We start from the raw sequence: 24232 nt of genomic DNA on the forward strand, positions 1-24232 counted from the left end.
CAGCTGAATCGCTCCCATGTCAGACAATTAGAAGTACAAGGAGAGAAACAAGTTGCTCTCTACAAAGCTCAGTACTTAGTATCTGTTTTCAGCCCAGGATCCCTAGGAATTAACCTACACCTTGGGCTGGGCGATATATCAATATAAAAGATATATCGATATATTTTTAAATGTGATATTGGAATTAGACCATATCACATATATCGATATAGTTTAACATTTTTATATGTTCTTTAAATGCTGCCCTTACTAGGGTTTGTCATATTTAGTTATTTTGTTTGTTTGTTATTATTTTCTCATATAAATATATTTATTTCAGAAACAGATTGGCCTATTTTATTTCATGGGCTATTTTTATTTAAGATATCTTTTTATTTAAATGTGCAGTTTGTGGAGCTTTGATTTTTATTTTTTTTAAAGGTACTCCTGTTATAGTATATCCTATATAGTATTTATGTTCAAATGATTTAAAAAAAAACTACTTGTGATATGTCATATTTGGCTTTGACTTTGACTGAACATTTGCTCTTACTTTGCGATAAAAATATTGAGATATATATCGTATATCGATATTCAGCCTAAATATATCGGGATATGACTTTTGGTCCATATTGCCCAGCCCTACCTACACCCATTTTAGACACCCATTTCTCGCTATTTCTGTACAGTGCCATTGTTTAGTGCTGGTGCAGATACTAGTGCAACCTTTATGTAGTGAGGTAAGGTGTCTGGAAGTTGGAATGGTGGAAATTGAGTTAACTCGATATCACTGACCAATTAATATTTTGGTCAATTAATGACCAACTGTAATCTTTTTGCCTTTTCCTAACCTTTCAATTGCTTTACTGCTTTCAAATTTAAACCATAATTTAACATTAGCCAGCTATATACATAGCTTAACCATGGTTTATGTGACAGTCTTTCTACGACATTGCTTATATTATAGTTGCAATGGACAAATATTGTAAAAAAAATAAAAATAAAAATAAAATAAAAAAATAAGAAGCATTCAACACTAAAACTGAATGGAATCTATGGGTTTGCTGAAATATTTTCATTTTATTGATTTGTTTGTGTTTTTTGATAATGACCACTGCTACTTATTAAATCCTGTAAGCCTACAGGAGGATGATTACATAGTGTTCTGAGATTGGAACAGAAAAAACAAACCTTTGGGAGGAGATAGGAGTCATTTCATATACAGCATGAATACATCTGAATTGGCAGACTGACTTTAATAGCTGATTTAAATGCCAGTTCAAGTAAAAGTGAATCACAAATTGATGCACACTTTGTGTTACCAGTTGTTGCAAAGGAACCAGCAAAACAATCCTTCATTCACTAATCCTGTGTCTACACAATGTCTTACACAGCAGTAAATAAATCACCTGCAGCTTTCCATTTTGGCCTTTCGACAGCTATCAAATTGGCTTTATTTTCCAGTTGTACACTGCATCATGCACTGGGGAACATGGTCACATATGTACTCCTGCAGAACTGTCATTTTAAGGTTTTTAGGGCGGGCAATAGGAAATATTTGCTCTGTTGCCCAACCATGGTAAAAATGGCTGTGTTCAGAATTTGAAGCCAGATCAGTCAACCTTCACCTGAGAGAGATCCAAGTGGCAGCCTTGACATTATTACTTTATCTTTTAAAAGTGTTAACTGGTAGAAACTGTGCTACTCAGCAGGACAGGACAGCAAAAAATAACAGCAATGGCAAGAAATGAAATGGAACAGGTCAAGTCAGTGATCAGTTTTAGTTTCCTTCTAATAGATTTTCTGCTGTTTTACTTTTAACCTGACTGTAGCACTGCTTAAGCTAGGGAGGACTGTCATATGTTGGAATTCAAGATGACCACAACTGAAGATAGATCAGTGTTATCATAATATGAATATTCACTAACATACACTGTAAAAAAAAAAAAAAAAAAAAAAACAGTTGTTTTTACAAAAAAAACGGCAGCTGTGGTTGCCAGAACTTTACTGTAATAAATATGGTGCAACTATTTCTAATATAACGCTAAAAGGATATTTTTACCGCATGAATAAAACGTTTTTCCATCAAAATAAACACTGTTTTGCCATATAATTGCAAAATTACTTTATAAATGCTGCATAAATTAAAGATTTTACCATTAAATATTACAGTATATTGTTGTTAGAGATATGGTGTTTAGTACATTTAACAGTAAGAAAAAGTATTTTTTTACAAAAGATTGTGTACAAAAGGCTTGTATATATACTACAGTATATTTTTGTTACAAACACGTTGTATTTTACAGTGAAGTCATTGTTTTTAATGTAAAAAATCCAGTTTTGGCTGATATATACATTTACAGTGTTTCATTGTTACTGAAACTGAATTAACCCATTTTTCATTTTACGGTCTTTTACTGTCATGGTTTAGCAGTTTTTCACCATAAAATCTACAGACATTTTTTTACAGAGTATGCTGACGAAACAATGTTGAATTCATTGTTTCATTTTTTTTTTCAAATATTGTTCATGCTATTTTACAAGGTTAAAGTAAGAGTGCTGTACTTTCATCTTCCCCTCTGGCAGTTAGAGTAATTACTACGACGATTACACAAACACTGGCCCTCAGGGAGTTTGGGAAATTTCTCGGTGAGCAAGGCCCCCTCCCCCCAACCTGTCATTATTCAACAGGCCATTTTAGCTGCAGTGGCACAGCTAGTGAGGAACATTACAGCAGCTGCAGCACTTGTTACCGTACAAAACATCATCGATAGCTAGTTCATAAGTTCAAATTCAGCTCCCTAGTATTTTATTGGATTAGTTTTTCTCACAGAAAAAGGAAAAGTCTCACAGATATCCACCCCTGCAGTGTAGTTTGATTGTTTTATCTATACATGTCAACCTTTACATAGGCTACACAAACAAATATGTCAATAAAAGAGATTAAAGAGGAGGAATACTTGATTGTTTTCTTTGGGGGTTTTATGGGAATGCATCGTAGCCTACAAGGCAATTTTGTTGAAACAAAATGATCAGATACATAGGCTACAAAACAGTTGTAAAATGTTTTTTTAATATTATTCTAATAATAAAAGCAAGCTATTAAGTGAAATTACACTGAAAAAAGTGAATTTGACCCTTAGTAAATGTTACATATATTATTTAAGCATAATTTAATAGAAATGATGTGTTATTTAACTCCACTTATAAAATGTAATTTCAACATATATTGTCAGAATTATAACAATCGTATTTTATTTCATCCGAATTTCAATTTTTTTTGTCAGTTTAGACTGTGCATTCCATCCGTATGATTCTGGTTGACAGAATCTGAGCAGTGTGTTTCTGCTTTCTTGTGTTGTATTGTTTGTATCATATTAAAGTTGGTGGTCTACACATCTTGTGGTTCTCTGTCATGTATGATAGCTAAAAAATATTTAATTAGAATCAACTTAATAAAAAAGGTACAATTTAAACATTTTAATTGATTTGAAAGAGTACAATATATTTAAAAAACATACATTTCAAATGGGTTTAATTGGATTTACGAAGAAAATTTGAGTAAAATGAACTCAAAATAATTGAGAATGAATTACATAATATACTTTTTTAAAATTTACTTAAAATGTATAAGTCCAGTCAACATAATAAAAATATCTAGATTCAGATAAAATTATTTCGTGCAACCACTTGTCATAATAAAATTATGTTCATTCAACAAAAGTGTCAGGTGATCTTTACATTAATTGAACAAACAAAGAGGAAACGTTGGAAAAAAAAGGTTAACTTTCAATTTAATTCAGCTCCTCGTGTGGATGAGAATTTTTTAAAAATATTTATTTATGCACAATAGAATTAAATGTTTGTTTTTTTAATGGATTGGTGTACAGTCTAAGCAATCATCATCTTCCATTTCACTCCTCTTTTCCCTCCCTCCTCTATTGAGCATTTATCCCACTTCTTTCTCCCGGTTTGTGTTCATCCCAGCTGCTCCTCCTCTACATGCCACCAGCAGAGAAACTATACATAAAAGCAGTATGAGCAGGATGAGGAAAAACATGCATGCCACACATGTATCTCCTGATGCATTGAGGCACACTGACTGCACACAATGTACAATCGGTCTTTTGTGTTGTGGCCAGTGGAAAGCTGCTACCTGAACAGGAAGGAGGAGGTGGGGTGATAAAAGGTAAAAGAGAAGGAAGAAAACACAAAACTGGGCTGAGGAGTGAAAGTGATGAGGAAATTTGACCTTTTAAAAAGAAAAAAAAAATCCATCCGATATCATCTGAAGTGTCTGAAGTGATAAAACATTAAGACATTAAAAGGAGAGAGACTGATAGAGGAAGAGGAAAAGACAAAGATGAGAAAATAGTGAGAAAGGAGAGATTGAAGATATGGGGAGAAGGAATTGAATAAGGGGTTGAGAAGAGGCTGGGCACTTGGTATCAATGGACTCATTGTTAACAAGAGTTGACCTTCCCTCTCTCCCCGCCTACACTAGACCTTCACCCCTCCCTACAATCCCTCTCTCCAACTGCTCAGGGTATCTGTTTATGTGTTAGGTACTGTATCCAGCAGCCACCTCGGATTTCAGCTAATAGCGCTAAACAGATGCTTGTGGGAAGTTTTGCCCTCGAGCAAACTGAGTTCACTTTTTCAAAGCCTTCATAAAAAACTCTCACCACTGAAACATAGTTGGACCACAATGGTTGTTTTTATGCTGCCTTTCTTATTGTAGGTTCTCATGGTTATCTGTATTCAGTATCAGATTTTTAATACACCTAGTATTTGCCAACTTATATTGCTTTTCCCACTTAAAGGACTGGAGTGCTTTAAGTCAAGTTTCCATCCACATTTCTATCCACTATGATATATGAATATTATGGGGCTGTCTGAGTTGACTAAGATTTATAATAATAATAATAATACTAATTGATTGTGATGATGATATAAGAAATCATGACTGTTTATGTCTTATGTTACTTTATGTGTTGTTGAGTACCCTGAAAAGTGCAATATAGATAAAATTTATTATTATTATTATTATTTATTATTATTATTATTATTATTATTATTATTATTATTATTATTATGTTTTATTACAGTAGACTAATGAGAACTATGTCTATTTCTTCCAATGGTCATATCATGTTTGCATCTTGCTAATGACCATGTATTAGTATTATGCATAGGATTTTTATTCAGTCAAATGTAACATTTGCTGAGTTTGTTGATTTTTTTTAAAAAATGTATTGAAGGTTTGGACAAATAAACTCAACTTCTCATGAAAGCCACGGGTATAAGCTCTCAAATACTTTTTGAATTTAATTTCTATCTGCTACAGAGGTTGAAAAATCTTCTGTTGAATTTCCAGAAAAACTTCAGGTTTTAGGGGGTTCTTTCAAAATCACCCAGAGGTTTTCCAGGCATTTTTTCCAGGCGTTTTAGGCCTAAATGGATTGAATAGTCTTGTTTTGCATGGAAAAGAGATGTGTTTGAGGCATAGTCTTTGTTCCGGAACCTAATTTTCTAAAACTTCAATTAAATCCACCATTAGGCACATTAGCAATGCAAAAAATGCTAAATGTGAACTTGAGGAACCTGCAGGTAACCCATAATTGACCTGGGCACCTTGGCCAAATGCGATCAATATATGTGAAACCCTGTGATGTGTCCATCTGTGTTGATTTGTCCTTGAACTGGACACAGAACCCCCAACCTCTTCCAGCAGAGTTGCTTCTGGCTGGCCCTGTTCTCACCCTGACCCCCCACTCACAAATATCTACATGGATTAGTGTTGTTTCTGTAGCAAAAAAAAAGAGGTTAGTGAAATCACTCCTGCCTTGCCAATGCTTCATCACACAGTTAAGTCTTTAAAACTCTTTTTAATCTCTCTTTTCCTCATTGCCTCTATACTTTGTTACGGTCGACTTCTGCTGCCTGCTTATCCTTTACTTCTCTGTCCATTTCTTCACTTTAAGTCTGTGTGTGTTTTCTCCCACGGACAAGTCCATCCCTATACTGTCTTTCTGATTCTCATCCCCCTCTCTTTTTTAATCTGAGAGAAGAGAAGGAGATTAGGTGGGAGAAAGGGAAAGGTAGGAAAATGAGAGAGAGAGAGAGAGAGAGAGAGATTATCCCAGCAGATTTGCTATTGTGAACTCATTGAAACTCATGTCAGATAATGTGGGACAGAGAGAGAGAGAGGTAAATTAAAAGACAAATAGCAGAGAGACATAAACATGAACAGGAAGGAATGAGAAAAATAATGAAGAAGAGGGATGAGGCAAACAGCAGAGCAAAAACGGTAAAGGGAGGGTGGAATAGAGAGAGCGGGGTGAAGCAGATATATAATAAAGGCAAAGGCACGGGCGGATTATTTCAGATGAGCATTCCAAGTTTGACTTGATGATTTGGACAATATCAGAACAGCTGGGACAGATGGACAGACATCCTGAGGTAGGTTACAGACTGAAAGTTACTTTCTTTCAATAAGCCATGTCGCCTAAAGGAAACATGGTTTATGCTTTCAGAGCCTTAAGCTTCTAGAAATGAGTCTGAGTATGATTCTCTCAGGCCTATAAAAAACATATCAAGACATTTCTGCAGCAGTCTAAATGTGCATCATCAGCTATTTACATTAGAGTTAGAGGGAGAATTAAATGAGTGAGTGGGGAGGAGTGGGCTGCAATTATCAGCTGAGGAGGGGAAGTGAGATAATGTGTGAGAAAAGAAAAGAAAAAGTGAAGTAAGTGATTATTTCATTCTTCTGTCTACATCCGTGCTCTTGGGCCCATGGGTGACTTACAGTTTTTTACAACCGCTATGACCTGTTGTTCAATACTTTTAACGCTTTTTCAAAACTCTTCACACAGTTACCACAACATCAGCCTGTGTGGGCTATACAATTAACACAATTTTTCTTCTTTTGGCACAAAATACACACATTTTACACGTTTAAAATTACTTTTAACTCCTTTTACACACAAGCTCAATCAAGATCAAAACAGTAGACGTTAACTGGTGAATTTTCAATTGCTTTGTCAAAACAGAAAACCTCACGTTCAAAACTAATGGATTGAAGATCACATTGATCACAGCTTCTGCTCTTTTTTCTTTTTGTGTATTTGACAATACAGTAATGAATGACAGCTAAATGCTGATTTTTTTTCCCTCTTTACTGTAAGTCATTTTCATTTGCAATACAGTAAAGTGTTTACTGCAAATCCTGTCATTTACTGTCTTCTTCTTTCATAAACATTCTGCAAAGCTGCTCTGACATGGCTCGGTCACTTTCTGTACTGAGTGTACTGTAAAATGACTGAGGTTACAGTGAAGACAGCGCTTAATTCATAATAATTGGCTTTCAGACAGTAATATGCTCTATTTACAAAAAATGACTGCATTGTATACTGCAACAATATTGCAGCTAGCTTTAACACTATGCTGTGTTTTAGTCTACTGTAAAAATCAATGAAATGCAGGATTTTACTGTAATTCAGCATGTGGTTTTATGACAGTAACATACTATAAAGTAATTAACAGTAACAGGAACTTTAAAATTAACAGTAGAATTCTGGCAAGCCTGCTGCCAGTATTTTACTGTTAATTTACAAGACAATTATTTACAGTGTAGGCTTGACAATATTAGCTCTTCGATATTAGAACAATACAGTCCATCCTCTCATTTTCACACACTTATCCAGGGTTTGTGTTGTGGGGGCAGCAGGCTAAGCAAAGTCCCAAACATCCCTCTCCCCAGTAAAGAGTGCCAGCTCCCCCTGTGGGACTTCTGGCTTCCCCAGGCCAGATGAGACACATAATCCCTCTAGCGTTCCCAGAACACCTCTGACAGCAGGCACCCATATGGCATCTTTACCAAATTCCTTAACCACCTCAGCTGGCTTCTTTCAATGCGAAGGAGAAGTAGCTCTACTCTTATCTCTATCTGGATGCCTGAGCTCCTCACCCAATCTCTAGGGTTGAGTCCAGCCACCCTACGAAGAAACCTCATTTCAGCTGCTTATATCTGCAATCTCAATGATCTGATCATAAGTGAGGGTTGGAACAATGATGGACTGGTAAATTGAAAGTTTTGCCTTCCGGCTCACCTGCTTCTACACCATAACTGCCCAGTACATGACTGCGTCACTGCTGACGCCACACCAAACCGCCTGTCCACCTCGTGCTCCATTCTCACTTGTGAACAAGACCCCAACATACTTGAACTCCTTGCTTGGGGCAGCGAGGGGGAAGTCCACCATTTTCCAGCAGAGCACCATGGCCTCAGACTTGGAGCTGCTGACCAAACTGCCTCAGTGCATGCTGAAGGTCCTAGTCTGATGAAGCCAACAAAACTACATCATCTGCGAAGACAGAACACCCCCCTCCTCCCGGCTGCACCTTGAGATCCAGCAAATGTTGTCTGTGGAGTTTTGAAAAGTCTAACCACACTTTAGGCTTGGTATTGCCCTGATTCAATGACTCACTCGCTGTCTTTCTGCAGCATCTCTACACTGCAAAAAAGGTGTGTCTAAAAACACTAAATCTGAGGGAAATGATCTTGCTGCATGGACAGATAATTTCACTTGACAAGATTTCTGAAATTAAGATTATTAAATCTAGAAATAAGCATGTTGAACTCTTAAAATAAGAAATTAACTCTTAAAACAGGATAAATTATGTAACACCTCTAAATGTAAAGTTTTTTTTTATCTTGGTAAGAAACAAGTAATGTGTAGTGTAGTCACTTTGCTTGGGCCAGTTCATTGCTCAACGCCGCAATTTATCTTGTTTAAGAGTTAATTTATTATTTTAAGCATACAACATGCTTCTTTCTAGATTTAATAATCTTCATTTCAGAAATCTTGTCAGTGAAATTATCTGTCCATGCAGCAAGATCATTTCCCTCAGATTTAGTGTTTTTATCTTGTTTAACACTTTTTTGCGGTGTACTGTCTCGTCTGCATCCACATGCACGTGTGTGGAGGAGTTCTGCTAACTTTCTGTGAAACACAATTACTCCTTCAACCAGATGCACTCTCAGGTAAAATTAGGCACAGATTGGTGTAAGGTGAAATAGTATTTGGTACTTCAGACGTGTTTTCGTCAATACCCTAAAAAGTACAAAGATCAATACCCACCACTATCTGTAACTGCCTGTAATGTCTCCAAATTGGGCACCTGTTGCCCCCTGAGGTCTCTCCAAATCAAGGAAACAGACTTCCAGGGGCACTGGGGAGAGTATCCCACACCTTTAGCTACCTGTTGTGCCTTCAAATCAGTTCCCATAATTCTGTGTACACAAGGTGGATGGTCCCATTCCTGTCAAGTTGGTTTGCTTCAGCGCAATGAAGCTAAACATGTACCGCACTAATAGTGCCTATATGCACAACTAGTTATCTGTGGCATTTGATATTACATATACAGGCAGGTGTGGTGTATGCTGCACTAATAAGATATAGCTTACATTATGCATTGGCATTTTTGTGAAATGCCACGTCTATTAGTGGTACACCTACATTACATCAGGAGAGAGAGAGAGAGAGAGAGAGAGAGAGAGACTGTGTACGTGCATAGTGTGTAAGTACAGATGGTCACAACAAGGCATAGGGGACAAGTATTGCCCAAGGGCCTCTTAGATGGACAGTGTGTGTGTGTCTGTGTCTGTGTCTGTGTCTGTGTCTGTGTGTGTATTCCCTAAAGCTATGTTAAGGGTGACCCTGATGAGACAGCTTTTCTCTTTAAAATACAAACAGACACACAGATCATTGTAAGAAAGTTAACCACAATTGAAAATTGTGTTTTTCTGAGGACTCTTTTTTGGTGGATGACATCCATTGAAGCCCAGTGTCACACTCCCATCTGAATCATATTCATTATCTGTTTGGTTTTTTAAATATATTAAAATTTCTATAAATACATCCTATCCAACCTAAACATCTTTAGGAAGGAAAGGAAGGAAAACATAATAAAGATCAGGGCTACACGGCGGTGTAGTAGCATTTTCGCCTCACAGCAAGAGGGTCACAGTTGTGAATCCATCTCCTGTGTTGAGTTTGCATGTTCTCCCCGTGTCAGCGTGGGTTCTATCTGGGTCCTCTGGCTTCCTCCCACAGTCTAAAGACATGCACCTTATGTTTAACTGGAGACTATTTAACTGGTTGTCATGCCTCCATGTGTCTGCCCTGTGATAGTCTGGAGACCTGTCCAGTGTGTACTCTCGCCCCAGTGTCAGCAGGGATCAGCTCCAGCACCCCGTGACCTAATCCAATCCAATCCAATCCACTTTATTTCTATAGCACATTTAAACAACAAAAACGTCTCCAAAGTGCTGTACATAGAATCAACAATAAAACAAACATTTCCATATTACAATCAGCAATAAAAAAATAAGTGTATAAATCTAAAATGATGCTATAAATAAAACAATACAATCAAACAGATAAACATAGAAAAATAAATAAAATACGTAGTTAAAAGTAGTAAAATAAATAAAAGACACAGAGGACCACAAAACTCAATCAAAGTTAAAAAGCCAGGGAATAAAAATGGGTGTTAAGATGAGACTTCACCGTGGGGGCTGTTGGGACATGGAGGGGGAGGGCATTCCAAAGTCTGGGGCCCACCACAGAGAAAGCCCTGTCCCCCTGGTTTTAAGTCTCGCTCTAGGCACCATCAGCTGGAGCCAACAAACAATAAAATCTGAAAATCAATACAAAAATTAACAGGGAGCCAGTGCAAAGACGCAAGGATCGGGGTAATGTATTCCCTCTTTTGGGCCCCTGTTAAAAGTCGTGCCGCAGCATTCTGGACCTGAGTTCAGATAAGCAGTTAAGGAAAAGGAATGAATGAACAACTGAAAATAGACGGATCAAACTACAGATCAAATACTTACTTTGAAAACTGGTCCAAAAGTTCTTAGAACAAAGAAATTCAATGACAGAAAATTTCACAAATTTTGCTCAAATTGTATACTAGTCTGAGCAAATCAGTGTGAAAGACTGGCAACTTAGTGTTTACTGCACAGAAACGTGTGGTATACCAAAAACAATATAAGTTATGGGACTCGTGACAGAGATGATGTGAAGCTGTTCTCCTCTGCTGGTTCATGTTCATCACAGTCTCAGTTTAATTGTATTCAGTAGAATTAAATCTACTCTGAGTGTTCCCCAGAAACCTCTCTTCCTCCACCTGGATTTTACTTCTACCTGTAGGCACAGAATGAATTGAAGCCATAGCAGTGAGAGTTTGTAAGTGTTACTATCAATCATGTGTATGTACTCTACAACAGTCTTTCCAGAGTGAATAACTCAGGGCTACAGTTCCGTAAGATTTGTAACATCTTTTTTATGGCCTTTTTGTCCTACTTTATAGTCAACAATGGAGTGAGGCAGAGGGAAGTAAAATGCACAGGGACGTGCTATGTGTCAGACTTGAACCCATTTATTTTTTACATACATAAATCTGACCTTTCTGTTAAATTGATTGCTATTTTTTCTCTTTTAATCAGAATCCCTCACCTTTCATTGTGGGCGTTCATTTGTATCCTCTTTTTTAATAAATTAGTGAATTTATTAAGACCTTCACATGAAACATAGGTGTCAGGCTAACAAAACGAAAGCACACACACACACACACACACAATAGCACATCATCCTGTATTACACACCAGATCCCTCCTTCCCTTGGGCTTTATCTGTCTGCAATCAGCATTCTTCTATAAACCATCAGATCACTTTGTTTCAACTATTGTTCTGTCCATGGCCACTTATCATACGAATTGTCTACATGTTACATGTTAAGGCTTTCTGTTTATTTCTGGTTTAATTAGTTTCTTTTACAAGGCTTAGATATCCTTTTTGAATATCATTCACTCTTATGCAAATCAGAAGGAAATAGGAAGTCACTAGAGTACTGTTACGCAACCAAGTTAAATATATTTTCCTCATCATTTTTATTTAAACTGTATGTGGGTGGTAATACTACTTGTAAGACCCCTTTAAAATTAAGCTCTTTAATCCAATAACAATGTAACGCAGATGACAATGTTTTTCTGTGTATTCATGGTGTAAAAATACTGAAATAGCAACACCAACAAACATAATAAATAAACAAACATCTTTCTACACAGGACTAGGGATGGGCGATATGGACCATAAGTCATATCCCAATATATTTAGGCTGAATATTGATGTACAATATATATCCTGATATTTTTATCGCAAAGTGAGAGCAAATGTTCAGTCAAAGTCAAATATGACATGTCACAAGTAGTTTCATTGAAACCATTTATGTAAGTGAACATAAATACTGTATGACAACAGGAGTACCTTTTTTTAAAAATCAAAGCACATTTTAATAAAAAAAATATCATAAATAAAAGCCGCAGCTTGCCTGGAGCAAGGATCGCAGTGCAAATTTGAACTATATCAATATATGCGATATGGTCTAATTTCATATCACATTTAAAAAATATATCGATATATCTTTTATATCAATATATCGCCCAGCCCTACCCCAGAAAAAGATCAGGCTGAGGTACAGGACTGTGCAAAAGTCTTGAGGTGTGAACAAATGCTGTAAAATAAGAATGCTTTCAAAAATAGAAATGTTAAATAGAAAATGATGAGTAAATAATCAGCAGTACTGAGTTTTTCAACTGACAGCGGTTAAAGGTTAATTGACACACTCAAATAAGGAAGAATTCTGAACTGGCTCTTTAATCCCAATTAGCTTTCCTTCATTGTTCATTGAAGCACACTGTTTTTAATTAACAATTTAATTATTGATGAAGCACCTGATCAAGCTTTGTTAATTCACTTATTAAGGAAAAAACAACAGCAAACTGATCATTGCTTTCACTTATCTCCCTCTCCTCTCCTCTCCTCTCCTCTCCTCTCCTCTCCTCTCCTCTCCTCTCCTCTCCTCTCCTCTCCTCTCCTCTCCTCCCCTGCTCCCCTGGCAAATCCTGTTTCTGTTTTTCTTCTCATCCTCTTCTTTCTTTTTTTCCACATCCTCCTTTATCTCAGCAAAGTAAAAATACCAGACATTTGTTTCAACTAAGTGTTTTGTGATTTTTTTCCCCTTTGACTTTAATTGAAAAACAAGTATTTGTCTGGCTTGCATTGAATTTTTTTGAAACGTACATTTAATTTGGAAGAAAACAATCTTCACAATGCTCCCTGGTCTATGGTATTCTGTCATTTTCTTGCTCTTAATCATTCTCTTTGTCCTCTGTCCTTTATGTGGCCTCCCATCAGTCTCCTTCACTTTGTCTTTGTCCTCCTCCATGGAGCTCTTTCTCTCTCATTCCCTGTTTGTTCTTCTCCTGTAGTTTCTCTTCAGTATTCCTCTGCTGTTAGCATCTTACAAATGTTTCTTCTTTTTTACCCATCCTTCCATCTGTACTTACAGTACTCACTGGTACAAAATCCCCCAATGTAAGAAAACAGTGGACTGTGGTCAGAACTAATGTATGTGCTTCAAGCTACAGAGCCACTTTCCTTTTTCCATTGTTTATGATGAGAAACTGACAACAAATATGGAGATTTGTTACTCAACAGCCAAGTTGTGGCTGCCACATGTAGCACATTGGTTCTATATCGGTGTCTGTTGCTACAGTTGGTCTTGTGTGTTGTGGTCCATTTGTTGTGAGCTCACGGATTTTTTCGGATTTTAGGATGAATATGCTTATATGCTTGATTTATGTATGTCACACCTGCTTCAAACCAATAAAAAATGAATAAATAAAATAAATGCACCATGGTAAATTTGAGAGCAAAATACGGTTAGTTGGGTACACCTGTCATTTTAATGTGCCCCATATTTCAACATTTCATGTCCAACAGTTCTGATAAAATGTCCAGGTTGTAGCTGGAGGTTATTTTTTTAATCTATCTATCTATCTATCTATCTATTTATTTATTTATTTATTTATTTATTTATTTAAACAAAACACAACATAAATCAAAAATGGACAAACACAGTAAAAAAAAAAAAAAAGAACAGAAAAAGAACAACAACAACAAAATCACAAAACCAACCTAAATAAATAAAAGAACAATAATAAATAAGAACTTTAACACATTAAATAACATTAAAACTAAACTAGACACAAACAAACATCAAACATAATTACCACATAAAACATACAGTATATCAGTAAACTTAATAACCTAAGAGAAAATAATAAAGGGTCGAGTTAAATGCCAGCCTTCCACTTCAATAAACCTTTCCCACCTTTCCAAATACTGTCCAACATCACCAATCACCAATCCTATTAGCAACATAGCCTTCCAAAACAAAATAACATTTAATAAGCATCTTAAATTGATTGATGTTCAAAGAATCTGCATTGACAGCTTTAAAAATAAATCTTTTCCCCAACAAGATAATTAAATTAATAATATAACTGCTTGTAGCTGGAGGTTATTAACATGATTAACATTAACATAGCTCCTCTGAAAAATATGCTATTTTTGCTACCTCAGCCAACAACCCCAACTATTTAAACCCAGGTCAGCTGTATGTTCTATTTTCTATTTGAAAAATATCTTTCTTCACCTGTAAGATAATGTGAATATTAGATGGTTCTAGCTGTTGCATATGTGTTGTACCTTTTAAGATTCTGATGTGGCACAAGGACAATTTCTAACGTTTGCTGGGGTTAACAACTATTTGCTGCCTTTACATTAAGGAGGATTTCTGTGAAAGAAATAATCATTCCATCCCATCCATCCCCGAGTGAGAGCAGTAGGCCCGACCTGTAGCTTTTGCACTATAGCCCAGCAGAATCCCATCAGCAGCATGAACACAATGTGCTGGTCTGTAAACCAGCCAAAGAGAAAAATAAAGAGGGAAATGGTGAGCCAGCGGCTTGTGTGTTTCAGGTGGAGTTGAGGTTTCTGTTCAGCTGAGACAGCTGTTGTGCACAGACTGTGCCAAAAGAGGTACTGCATATTTGGCACAGATTGCATTGCCCATTGATTGGAAAAACCAAGATGCTATCTAAAACAAGAGCTTCTCCTTCAAAGTTGAGGAGCTACTCAATTTGAGCACTCCACAAGAGCCTCAACAGAGAAGTTGATTGAATAATTTACCGCGCTTGCCTGAGTCGTTTTATTCCAAAGAGAGCCAGAAGCACACTGTGGCTGCCTCACCTGTTGGGAACAATTGGATACTTCCTCTGGGATATCAGGAAGTTGCTATGCACCTGTGTTCCAACGTCTTGCTGTGTTCAAATCACGTCTAATTTGTCCGTGATTCAGAATCAGTCAACAGGTGCTGAGGCTAATATAGAAATCCAGGAGCCGCTGTGGCCAGATGTGGATCTGTTGTTTTCCTGCTGTGTGTAGAAATACTCCAATACAAGTAAAAGCCTTTCATACAATTTCTTAAATAATATTCTATGCAGAATATGTGTTTTTTATTTGTGTTTATTATTTTAAGAGCAGTGCTCATGTCTCCAATGCAGAAGCATGTGTCTGCAAGCCAGGGGAAAGATGGCAATTTTCTTCTCCTCTTAACCTTCATGGTATTAAATAAATGTACATTTAACTTAGTTATCCCAACATTAATTGAATACATTATGTGTATTTTCTGTAAATTCATTACATTACCTGAGATGCAGGGATAATTTATGGAGAGAATGGGACGCTTTGTTTTAAAGACATCTGTCTGTCTGTTTGTGACATTTTTCAATTTCCAATCATTATTCATGATGTGTGAAAAGAGACAGGAAAGAGGGATGAGATATGAATAAAAGATAGAGTGAGATAGAGGAGATTGAAAAAGAAATATGGAGGGATGTCACTGAGCGCATAATGTGTGTATTCTTGGGAACCCTTGAAGCCGTGCAGTTCACTGAACATAAAAATTAATAGCAGAGTGATTAACAGAAGCAGCAGCAGCATACAACGACTGTGGTAAGCTGTTCGAAAAACGCCTCCTCAAAGCTCCAGCCCATTTGTGTACATAGTGCATGCCCACAAACACACACGGTGTCCTCATAAGACACACACTCACACTGAAACACACCATCACAGACACACTAATCTCAAAACATACACAGCTAAACCTACACTCAGTCAGTCACAAATTACAAATACACAGACCAGCATGTACATTTGTATATTTTTATATTGTGTTTTTTTTTTTTAATTGAACAATGAACAACAGGACGCAGTGACTCTCAGTCACAACTCAAACATTTAAAGCCCTTAAACGCTGGAAAATTGGCCCTGTTTAGTTATTGTTATGCACTATCAATACGTTTTATGGTTTTGACATTATCAAGGCTCAGAATGTCTCTATTTTACGTGGCTTCTACACTGCAAAAAAGGTGTTGAAAAACAAGATAAAAACACTAAATCTGAGGGAAATGATCTTGCTGCATGGACAGATAATTTCACTTGACAAGATTTCTTCAATTAAGATTGTTAAATCTAGAAATAAGCATGCTGAACACTTAAAAAAAAAGGTAAAATCTAGAAATAAGCATGCTGAACACTTAAAAAAACGTATATTTAGAAGTGTCAGATAATTTAGCTTGTTTTAAGAATTTTTTTTTTTTTTATCTTGGTAAGAACCAAATAATTTGCAGTGTAGTGTGTTAATGAGGAAATCCACACCACCCCAATCGTGTTATATTCATGCAGAGAAAGACTGAGACAGATTGCATGTACCGCTCTCCAAGGTGGTGTGTGTGTGTGTGTGTGTGTGTGTGTGCACGATAGAGAGAGACAGAGAGAGAGAGAGATTGTGTGGATGATGGTCTATAGCAAGCAATATTCTTAAAAACTTACCCAGAAAATTGCTTTGTCATATTTTGACCTGCCGGTGGGCCGACCTGTGCACCACCACTCTATGTGCAGTCCGTCATGCCGACTGTCAGTGTTATATAGATGTTTTACACAGATGTTCGCTCACCTCTTTTGCAGCTCTGTTACCATCTCCGCTGCCAGCTCAAAGGAGGAACAATTCTCTCCTCCCTTTCTGCCACTGTAACTTTTCTACAGATCGCATGGTGGAAATGAGGCACACTATTCCCAACTTGAACAGGCTGCGTGAAAGGGGCTTCTACACTGCAAAAAGGTGTGTCTAAAAACAAGATAAAAACACTAAATCTGAGGGAAATGATCTTGCTGCATGGACAGATAACTTCACTTGACAAGATTTCTTCAATTAAAACAAGATAAATTATCTAACACTTCTAAATCTTTTTAATCTTGGTAAGAAACAAATAATTGTCAGGTCACTCTGCTCGGGCCAGTTCATCGCTGCTTGCAGCTTTAATTTGTCTTGTTTTATAATTTGCAGTGCACTCTGCTATGAGTTGATTTCTTATTTTAAGCGTACAACATGCTTATTTCTAGATTTAACAATCTTAAATTTACTTGACAAGATTTCTTAAATTATCTGTCCATGCAGCAAGATAATTTCCCTCAGATTTAGTGTTTTTATCTTGTTTTTAGACACACCTTTTTTGCAGTGTACGAATGCAAATGGAAATCTTGAAGTGAGCAACAACAGATGGTGACAACGAAACGTGCTGACTATTGTTAAGCTCGTTCAAAATGAGCCTGGCCTGCCGATAATCAGCCTCTGGCAATCGCTGCACAATGCATGCCGGTTAGATTTGTGTCCAGTTGACTCCTGACATGCTCTGACATCAAGGACAATCCTTAGAGCCGCACTGCAAATTATTGGTTCTTATCAAGATAAAAAAAAAATGTATATTTAGAAGTGTTTGATAATTTATATTGTTTTAAGAATAAGTAAAAAAACATCAACACATCTGACTATTTCTCTTTTCTCCCTCACAGTTCATTATTAAACTAAACCATAATAAAAACATATCACTATATATATATATATATATATATATATATATATATATATATATATATATATATATATGTATATATATATTTATTTATTTATTTATTTATTTATTTTAAATAATATCTGTTAGTGTCATGTCGGGCAATGTATGTTTAATCTATTAACAAACACATCTTTTGATTATTACAATAATAATAATAATAATAAATATTAATAATAATAACAAATTATTATCATTATTATTATACAGATTTTGTGGGAGAAGGCTGCAGGAAGAGTAGCGAACCTATGCTGAAACAGGGAATACCCTATTGCTGAGGCCAAAGTGCAAACCAGCACCTACATATATATTTAAATCAATAAATAATTATGCATTTTGCAATTTAATGGTTTTTGGCTTTTGATTTGCATTGTGGTTTTTGGGCATTTGTTTCTTGGTGGCTTTACACTCTATTATAATAGGGATGGGAGAAAACTCCTTCATGAGTTACTTTTTTCTGTTCAGGTTTGGTTTATGAGAATAAATGAAATGCAAAACAAAAGCTCAGAGAGAATAAATATGTACAGCACCTCCTGTTCCTCTGAATCATTCAGGGGCCCCCTGCCAACACGGACCTTTCTCACGGCATGACACACCATGATTATCTATCCCAATGCAGATCAGCAGTTAATATATGAATATCATGTATCTCATTAGCACTTGGCACCATAGTGGCTCCATGGTGAGCATTTCTTTATACTTTGCATGTTCTTGTTATGTTCGCGCAGGCTTCCTCCTGGTGTTCCCCGTGGTTCTCTGCAGACTCAAGCCATGCAGATCAGGTTAAGTGGACACTTTGATGTTTAGGGTTCAATACTTATATATGCCAGCCCAGCAACATCACTCTGAATAGAAATAAGCAGGTATGGCATGAATGACTTGGGTCACTAGCACTTCATAACACTTTTAGTCCTTCTTGTCCTGCTGTCATTAAAGATATGATTATACAAAAATAAATGATTGGTAAACATAATATATATATGATATAATATAGTATACATATATATATATATATATATATAAATATATATATAAATGATTTAGCTACGGATTGAAAAAAATAATAGAACAGAATTTAATTTAATTTAATTTAATTTAACTGAACTGAACTGAACTGAACTGAATTGAACTGAACTGAACTGAACTGAACTGAACTGAATTGAACTGAACTGAATTGGATTGAATTGAATACACAAAGATATGATTATACAGAAATACATTGTTGGTAAGATTTAGCTACAGATTGAAAAAAATAGAACAGAATTTAATTTAATTGAATTCATTGAATTGAATTGAATTGAATTGAATTGAATTGAATTGAATTGAATTGAATTGAATTGCACTGAATTGAATTGAATTGAATTGAATACACAAAGCAAGTAGCCCAGACAACAAAGTGCATCAGGACAAAACCACACAAACAAACATACACATTAATAACACACACATACGCATGCATGCAGGTCCAGAAGGTAGGGGATTTAAGGCTCAGTGTGTCAGATTAAGTTGAGGGCTTATAAAGCTGCCTGACCACGACTTGCTGTATTTACTTCCCCCTCTCTCTCAGCCTTGCTCAACCTCCCTTTATATCTCCCCTTAGCTCACGCTCTCATAGGTTTTTGGCTTCTTTTTTACCTTTCTTCTCTGTGTCAGAATTAATCATTGTCTCAAGACAAAAATAATAATGCCACACATTTCCTCACACCTGGCTTGTATAGGCTTTGTTATCTATCATTCTTTTTTTCTGTGTCTACTCCTCCAACAATCTTTTGGTTTATCTGTGGTCACACACAATTGTAGCTCTAACTTTTTTCTCACACTGTCTCTTTACTGTCCACCTATCTCTCAAAAAATGAACGCTTGACCCATTTTTGAAGGTCAGCACTGATGTATTTGTATTTCAGCTGCTTTCAGGTGATGTACTGTCCTTTGTACCAAGGCTCATGTTAAGCTTTCACTCTAGAACTCCCCAGTGACAGCAGCTGGCACATGTATTCAAAGAGGCACACATGACTTAAAAAACTGCTGACTGCCGTTGGATCCATCCCATCAGCTTACTGTCCCATCACAGGATCAATTCTACCTCGTTACTCATAACTCAGCATGTAGAGCACAAAAACCAGCAGGCCTGGCAACTCTACCAATCATAAAACAACAATCAGCAACTGGCTACAGACAGATGAATTGATTTCTCACCTTTCTGTAACATTTTTACTGGAACTTCCAATGAAGTACAAGTCAACACGCTTAACTATTCTGTAGAGTTGTCACGATACTAAAATTTTCAACTCATTTTCGATACCACAAGGATAAAGACAAAGACCCCAAAATTTAACTGAAATATTTTTATTTACAAAAAAAATGCAACATGTAAAAATTAACAGATATATTTTCGTTGTTGGTCGACTTTTCTCTGCTTCATTCTGGGACTTCAAGAGAGAAAATAACACTTTTCAGTCACCAACATTTATGCAAACTTATTAACTCTATGCTTATGTATACTGACACTGTGTCAATTAACGTAAAATGGGCATACTACGTGCCTGACTTGTTTACTTACGTTGTTTATAATCATTAACATGACGTCAGCCTTTAATTGCTAGCTGTGGCTAATGGCCAATAATAACACGGACAACATTAATGCGGACCACTGGCCACAATAACATCAGTAATAGGTAAGTTTGATACTTTTGAAAATGACTATCGTATCCGGATACAACGTTTTAGTATCGATACTTTTTTGAGTATCGATACTTTTGACAACCCTACTATTCTGTGAATGATACACACTTTCAAAGATAACTAATTTTAATAACAATATTCGGCCTGATAAATGTTTTTCTCAGCCACCAGTGGTGATCCTGAACAGACTCTATAGACATTTGCTGTCAGTGCACAGAAAGAGCTGCAACTAACAATTTATTTTATCTTTTATTTATTCAAAACGCTAACCAATTATCTGAACTCGGGATGCGGGGGGCTGCAGCCAAACCCAGCTGTCATTGGGCAAGAGGCGGGGTCCATCCTAGACAGGTCTCCAGACTATCACATGCTGACACATCTACCCCTTTTCCACCAAGGCAGTTCGAGGGCCAGTTCGGAGTTAGTGCCTAATCCAGCTCTCAGCCAGGAAAACTGGTTCCAGAGCAACACCAACTCTTTGCTGGTCTTGAACCACAAATCGCTTACGTCAGGGGCTACACTGTAAAAAGTAATCTGTTTAATTTATGGTAAAATACCGGCAGCTGTGGTTGCCAGAACTTCACCAAAAAAAATACACTGAGTGGGTTTTCCACTGTATATTTAAATGTAAATTTAGACTGAATATTCCCGTTATTTTTCGGGTAATTGTGTCATTCATTCAAACATCATGGTATTTCTCCATTAAATTTACATGAAAATGTTATATTTTTACAGCCAAACGGTGTGTTTCCTACAGTTTATGACAGTAAAAGTAAAAGTCTTGTGCTATTCTTTGATTTACGGTTATTAAAAGAGTCTACTACGGTTATGTACAATTTTTAATTTTACACCCTATTTCTGATGTAATTTGACACTGTTTTACTGTAATTTCTACAAACATTTTTTACAGTGTAGGGGCGGAATTAATCAAACCAACAAGACAAACTCACGTATCATTCATTGTATTTTATTTGTTTAACTGCAATGTGAACGATACAGGCTAGAGTTATATTGCTAAAGTTGGCTAGTGTTACCTTACAACAAAGTCTAACATTAACATCTTGGGTTCAGTGTTACTAAGAACATAATGGCCATCCATAGCATTCAAGAGGAGCAGTGTGTTGCACCAGTCGTGTTTGGATGCCAATGTAGGCTGGAAGCGGAAAATGGAAGTTGTATGGTTGACAAAAGTAGTGCCAAATTAAACTGTTGACAGCAACTAAAATCAGTGGACATTTCATTAAACCTCTGAAGTCCAGGAGATTTTGGTTCAAATTTGTCAACTTCCTATGCATTAACCCTTTTGCGTTTGGGGCTATTTTGTTGGTTTTTGACTCTTTTTCATTCTGCCTGTATATGCTTCTTAAATAATGATCACCATGCCATGCTGGTATCATCGTTTTCAGCACAACCTCACCTCATTATTATTTTGTCATTTTGACTTACTGGATCAACATTTTGAAACAAAAAAACACACAGAAACACACTAAAAAAAAAAAAAAAAAACATGTTTTTTTATTTATTTATTTATCTTTACAAAAAACACATAAAAGTACACAAGAAACAGACAAAAACACAACAAAAAATTACAAAACAAACCATAAAAACACACAGAACACACATAAAAAGCACACAAAAAACACAAAAAATACAAAAAACACAAAAACACAAAAAAAGAAAAAATTTTACAAAAAACACAGATAAAAACACACAAAAAATAGCCCCAAATCACACACATAAACAGTAAACACAAAAGATTGCATTAAAAATGTTGAATCACACACTGCAAAATCTGAAAAATCTCTGCAAAAAAAGTAAATTCATGTTACTACACTTGGTCGTGGTGATTTTAACCTTTGCTGAAAAAGAGTTGACGCACTAAATTGGACATGGAAACTTCTGGAAAAGCCAAAACTTGAGAGAAAAGCTGACAGCAGAGCTCCATGCTGCTTCGTTTTTACGTCGTGAAGAAGTCGTGCTACGGCGCTTTCGTGGACTCCAAAGGGTTAATATAGCATACACAGGTATAACATTTTTAGGGTAGGCCTTTGTTTAGGTGGTTAAAATATGTTTAAAATGGCTTTTTGCATCTTTGTCCCTATGTGAACCTTTTTATGAACACACTGGACGTGCACAGATTGCAGAATGTGTCTCTGTGGTATCCATGTTTACCAATGGGAATGAACAAAACAACTGAGTGTGCTTCTGCTGATGAGAGATCACCAAAAATACACACCGTAGTAAACACACTGCAGATAGGTGGTAGGTGTTTATTTTAATAAACTCACCACAGGAGCACACACAGTATATACACTGTAATGAATTTCACTGTAAAATAACAGTAAAATACTGGCAGCAGGGATGCCAGTATTTTACTGTTATTCTACAGTCCACATACTGTAATGTATTTAACATTATATTACCGTATTTTGGCTTACAGTATATGATCGTAGTAGGATAATAGTGTGTGTTATTTTACAGCAATTCATTACAAATAGTGTTTAATGCTTTTAATTTATAGTTATCTACTTTTATTGTTAATTGACCGATTTAATTGTTAATTTACATGTGAGGCATGAATATTTAACAGTATTTTACAATTATTATAAAATACAGTAGTATATTGTTGTAAATTCACTGTAAATACACAGCATTTCATTACAGTGTACTGTTGTTGTTGTTGTAGTTGTTCTCATTGATTAATGTACACTTATGCCAATTTGAAATGTAACTGTTACTGCAGGTTGAGGCCTTGTCATCATTTCTCGACTGTCATAGATTTCTTGTGTGTGTGTGTGTGTGTGTGTGTGTGTGTGTGTGTGTGTTTGCAGGTGGAGTTCAACAACCCTGACTTTCTCTCTTTGTTTCCATCCTCTTTCTCTCTCTGTGTCTGTCTTTCTGTCTATGCAGCTGTACAGCAGCATGCCTGTATGTTTGCCAGCAGCACAAGCAGAAGCATTATGGAAGTGAAAGAGCGACGTCCATACTGCTCACTCACCAAGGGCCGCAGAGACAAGGAGGGACCATTCACTGGTGAGATAGCTCACTTAGCTCAATCATTTACATAGTCTTTAGTTGCTCAATTATTTCTTTCTTCATTCATTTATTATTTAATTGAGTCAGTGGCTCAGTCATGCCATTCACATTCAGAGATCATTTGCTGGCCTTAAATTTAAGATTCAACAGAAAAACTGTGTCTTCTTGAAAATGGACAATAAAGTTTCCAGTTGACATAGAACAGGGATGGGCAACTGGAGGCCCGGGGGCCGCATACGGCCCGCACCCTCACTTGAAGTGGCCCTCAGTACAACTTCATGCATTTGAGCATGAAATCTTAAAAGTGCAGTGTAATAATGCACAAAATTTATTGCAATTAATGTTGGTCTGCTGTTCTTGCACTGAAAAAAAAAGAATCACAGTCAGTGGTTATTTTTTATTTGCTTCAAACCTTTTGTATTCCTATTTATACTGTTCTACATGCATTTGAGCATGAAATATGTTAAGTTACTGCACTGTAAACATATTTTAAATTGCAGTTTCATCATATCTGGTTAAGTGCACGGCCCTATATGTGGCCCTGTGGTAGTGTCCATGAAAATTGTGGCCCCCTCCAGCATTTAAATTGCACATCCCTGACATAGAAGAAGAAACTATGGGCCTCATGCATGAATGTTTTCTTAATTT

General features: G+C 36.3%; 1 protein-coding gene across 1 annotated transcript in view; it reads left to right on the plus strand.

The window, feature by feature from the left end:
* The window catches only part of LOC131973446 (teneurin-3), a 752262-nt gene that overhangs the window by 628278 nt on the left and 99752 nt on the right, over positions 1-24232 (plus strand). Inside the window, exon 6 of the mRNA XM_059335452.1 lies at positions 23459-23581. Within this exon, the coding sequence (XP_059191435.1) occupies positions 23479-23581 (103 nt within the window). The 5' untranslated portion in view covers positions 23459-23478. The remainder of the gene's footprint in view (positions 1-23458; positions 23582-24232) is intronic.

This window comes from Centropristis striata, chromosome 1, assembly GCF_030273125.1.
Source record: "Centropristis striata isolate RG_2023a ecotype Rhode Island chromosome 1, C.striata_1.0, whole genome shotgun sequence".
NCBI lineage: Eukaryota > Metazoa > Chordata > Actinopteri > Perciformes > Serranidae > Centropristis > Centropristis striata.